Here is a 4,358-nt window from a genome sequence, read left to right as displayed (position 1 = left end):
AGTTACAATGTGTTAATGAGATTTGAGAATAAGATAAAATGATAAGGTAAGGATGAGTTAAAACACACGTCGCACATTGTGACATGAGAGAATGAAATACAAAAACAATAAATAAATAAAAAAACTCTTATTTGAAATAATTATCACTAGTTTCGTTAACTTTTATAAATTTTAATTTATCATTTTCAACTAAAACCTAACTATCACATTCGTTAAAAAATTAACATTAGTTTCATTAACTTTAATCCGTTAATATTAGTTTCATTAACTTTAATCCGCTAACGTTAGTTCCGTTAACTTAAATTCCTTTAGCTTTTAATTCGTTGACTTTAAATTCATTAGCTTTTAAATCGTTAAACTTTAATTGGTTAACTATAATTCATTAGATTTATAATTCGTTAGTTTTAATCTAATAACATAAATATTTTTCGAGATAAAATCCGCGCCTTGTAAATACCATAAGTCTCATAATAGCGTTAGTTATAATATTAAAATAATACAAATCGATAAAATTTAGTTAAGCTTAAAAATAATATTAAAATAATCTATGCCTTAACATAATAAAAGTTATAATAAAATACATTCCCAACAAATAATTAACCCGTATTATCACGTTAGTTAGAATTTAACTTTTGTTACATTTTACATACATTTTTTAAAATACAAAAATTATTTATAATATCATCCATTTCTTAAATATGATAGACCATTAAGACGTTTGGTTCACTAACGGTCATGAAAACACTGGTCTTGATCCCTTGCACATTTACAATTTAGGTATACACTTGCAAATGCGCAAATGGGTTGTGTTGTTTATTGCTACCTTTGTGGCGTGCATTATGTACACATATGCACGCTTATGGTGACATTGTATTGTCTACATGACATTGTATAGTATCCTATTGATCGTCAACTGTCTAATGCATGCCTGCTTGACGATAGATATCCCGTATACATATATAACTATAAAAATTATAGAAAACACTCATAAAACACTAGTGATCTGTATTCACACTCCTGTAGACCTTATTACAACATGAGCAAGCTAGAGCTTGTAAGACACCTTAAAAAGTCAACTGATTTCAAACCAAAACGTTGACCAAGGTCAACGTTAACTAATTAAGTCCCTGCTATGGTGAGTTTTCCTTTCTTTTGTGGGTGGTTTCCAATACCTTCAGTAGAACTAGTGCTTATGTGCTCTTTAGGCATTGACCACCTTGTTGGACCACTAATGGAGCCATCCCCAAAGACGGGTGGCGCCAATCCAGACCCTTCACCGTCAAGACTGGTCCCTCCGGTTCCAGTTGGCGCAATGCCAATCTGGCTCTGTAAGGCATGTTGGTTCACCGAAAACGGTGACTGCGGACCAAACCCTGTAGGTGACTGTGTCATCATATGGGACTGTGGGACCATGTGTTGAGATTGCATTTGCATTTGTTGCTGCATGGAGTTTGTGTATGGCTGCATTATCATATTTAGTGTGTTACAACTTACAACTATAATATAGATAAATATAGTAACTATAATATAGTTTGTAGCATAGTTTTAGATTATTACCTGAAGACGAATAGGGGGTTGCTTCGGTTGACAATCAGCTATTGCAGCCAAGTACATGAGATTGTGTTGTAGCCTTGTTTGGTTTCTGAACAAAAATATAGCAAAATGTTTCACAATCTTTAATTAGTACCTTAGAAATGGTGGCCAAGCATGCAGGCGAAACTCGAAAGCCGTTGGTTGACACAAGCACTTTCTTTGTCCATCTTTATGTTTTTTTGGTAATCAATGCAATGAATATGATTATAAAAACTATAATATTACAAAAAATTGTATGCATATTTACAAAAGAAAATGATCTATTCTATCCTAACTATATCAACTTTAACTTGTTTACTTATTAACATGGTCATAGTGTATTTTTTTTTGTATAAAACTTAAAATCTTCTAAATCATGGTCATAATTAGTGTATTTTTAATAACCATCAAATTTTAATAAAAACACTATTGAAATCGCGTAAACATAACATGCTAAAACTTTATAAAAAAAATGGACAGAAAGTATTCAGGTCAACTCGACATACACCAGATAGACTCGCTTCGACGTGTTATTTAATCCACCTGTTTTGTCACATCGAAGGCCAATCATAAACCTTAGGGATATTTGGTAGCCTAATAGAAACATTAAGAGACTATCTCTGAATCGGTAAGAGGTAGAGTGAGTTTGGCACACTTAAAATACACATTACTTAAAATATGCATCTTAATGGTTCATGAAGCTGAAGCCGCTTAATGTGTAAGTTGTAGAAACATGCTGATCCACTCAGCTGTTATCTTTTAATCTAATCAGTAAGGTATCATAATTGCTCATAATTGCTCAGCACAAGGTTGCCAAGATTTATAGAAATTGACAACTCTAAACCAGTGGGAATATACAGAAAGGAAAAAAGTACACTCACTCTGCACATTCACTGAATTTCCCAGTACTTTGATTCTCCAGAATGTTCAAGATCAATGCTTTGTTTTCATCCAAATATGTGAAAAGGAAAGTGTTTTGGGTTGATTATGTGAAAAGGAAAGTGTTTTGGGTTGCTGAATGCAAAGCCTGATCCTCCTATTTATATGAAAATAAATTTCTGTTTCATCGTGTATCGCGATGGACTACAAACCTCTCCATCACGTAACGCGATGGGATTATAAGCCGCCTTTGATTATTTTAATCCATCGCACATCACAATGGATGAATAGATTGGCCGTCGCGTATCGCGACGTTGTCTATTAGGGTTGCCCTGTCAACCTTAGGCTTGCCACGTGGTTGTCTGATCATGCCACGTGTTACCACGTGGCTCAACATGTGTCTGTTGGTTATGGTGGCCACGCTGCGTATCTAGCCTGAAACGTGGCCCATCGCATAGCACGGCACCATCCCTTCCTTGGGTTTTGTGAAACAACCGTCACGTATCGCGATGGGTTTGTTTTTGATCCATCACGTGGCGAAATGGGTCTTGAAATTCATAATTTTCATTTTTGGCCCTTTATGTTTTGTATTTGTCAATTTTGGTCTAAACTTTTCAGGATGTTACGCCAAAGCTTTGAAGTTTGCTCTATGCTAGATCCAAAGGTATCAAGTTGCTTTTATGTTCCCCACCAAACCAGCTACGGAAAATATTTATTGTTAAAAGTAGCATCATTCTGCTCTCCAAATTGCCCAATATGTGGTGGCAATAATTACATCGTCCATCATTTTTTTCTCCGTTAAATTTATTGTTGAAAGTAACCGAGTCAACTATCAAACCGACCATCAAATATATCTATTGGTCGAACTAACTTTAAAAAATACGAATGAACTGATAATATTTTTAGAATTTCATTGGTTTTTTTTCTTACTATTAACAACAAATGAGTAAAAGCATAGGTATAAGTGTAGGGGTATGGTATTAAACCCGGTTTACAATCCTAAATTTATTATATTTGGTTTGTTTTATTATATGGGCTAATACATTTGTTATTGGGCTGAGGAGGTTTGTGGAGGTAGCCCTAATTGGGCTAGGCCCATTAGGGTATCATGATGGTGGCCATGAGACTCTATATAAGGAGGTCTTCACCTCCTTATCATGGTGTCATGCTCAGTAGGTGCCACCACCAGTTTTTGTGTCTGTGAACAAGAGATCTTTAAGATCTCTTAGCGGTCACCTCCACACCCCCAAAACGCCACTGCAGATCGCGAGCAGCCGGAGGAGAGGATCAGCAGACCAGGATGCGGTTTATTCATCTCGAAATCCGTGGAAGCTCCGTCATGAGTCAGGTCAGATTCCATTTCGTGCTTCGACATTGGCGCCATCCGTGGGACGGCAATGAACCACACTGGCCTCTCTTCTCGGCCCTCCGATCCGTTCATCAAAATCTCAGGAAGAACCACCGAGCTCTTGGGGAAAACCCTTAGATCTATGTTTTCAGATCTGGAAAATACTTCCAGATCTGGAAGATGCAGGAGGAAACCACCAAGCTTTTGGGGAAAATCCTTAGATCTGTGTTTTCAGACCTGGAAAATACCTCCAGATCTGGAAGAAACAGGAAGAAAATGAGCTTTTGAGGAAAACCCTCAGATCTGGGTTTTCAGATCTGGGTTCGTCCGAGCAGCAGCCACACCTCATATTCATAGGTTTATAAACCCTATCAGATCTGTTGGTTTTACATAAAACCTACCTGATGTGGATATTCAAAACCTTTGGGTCGCGCGCGCGCGCCCAGGCGATTACTCCGCGCCACAGCGGGTCGCGCGCGCGCGCCCAGGCGATTACTCAGCGCCACAGCGCGCGCGCGCGCGCCCAGGCGATTACTCCGCGCCACAGCGGGTCGCGCGC

At 37.7% G+C, this 4,358-nt stretch overlaps 1 protein-coding gene across 1 annotated transcript; it reads right to left on the bottom strand.

The window, feature by feature from the left end:
* Window positions 1-1,005: 1,005 nt before the first annotated feature.
* On the bottom strand, window positions 1,006-2,523 carry LOC143604740 (uncharacterized). The gene is made up of 3 exons (XM_077081132.1): window positions 2,454-2,523; window positions 1,558-1,642; window positions 1,006-1,461 (listed from the first exon to the last, which is right to left on the bottom strand). The coding sequence occupies exons 2-3, from the start codon at window positions 1,612-1,614 to the stop codon at window positions 1,120-1,122; spliced, it is 399 nt and encodes a 132-aa protein (XP_076937247.1). The 5' UTR covers window positions 1,615-1,642; window positions 2,454-2,523; the 3' UTR covers window positions 1,006-1,119.
* Between the last annotated feature and the right edge of the window lie 1,835 nt (window positions 2,524-4,358).

Source organism: Bidens hawaiensis, unplaced genomic scaffold (genome assembly GCF_021521415.1).
Source record: "Bidens hawaiensis isolate Kalapana, Puna unplaced genomic scaffold, B.hawaiensis_p1.1 tig00066374_1, whole genome shotgun sequence".
In the NCBI taxonomy this organism is placed as follows: domain Eukaryota; kingdom Viridiplantae; phylum Streptophyta; class Magnoliopsida; order Asterales; family Asteraceae; genus Bidens; species Bidens hawaiensis.
The sequence above is the reverse complement of the archived record's forward strand: the minus strand, read 5'-3'. Positions and strand labels throughout refer to the sequence as shown.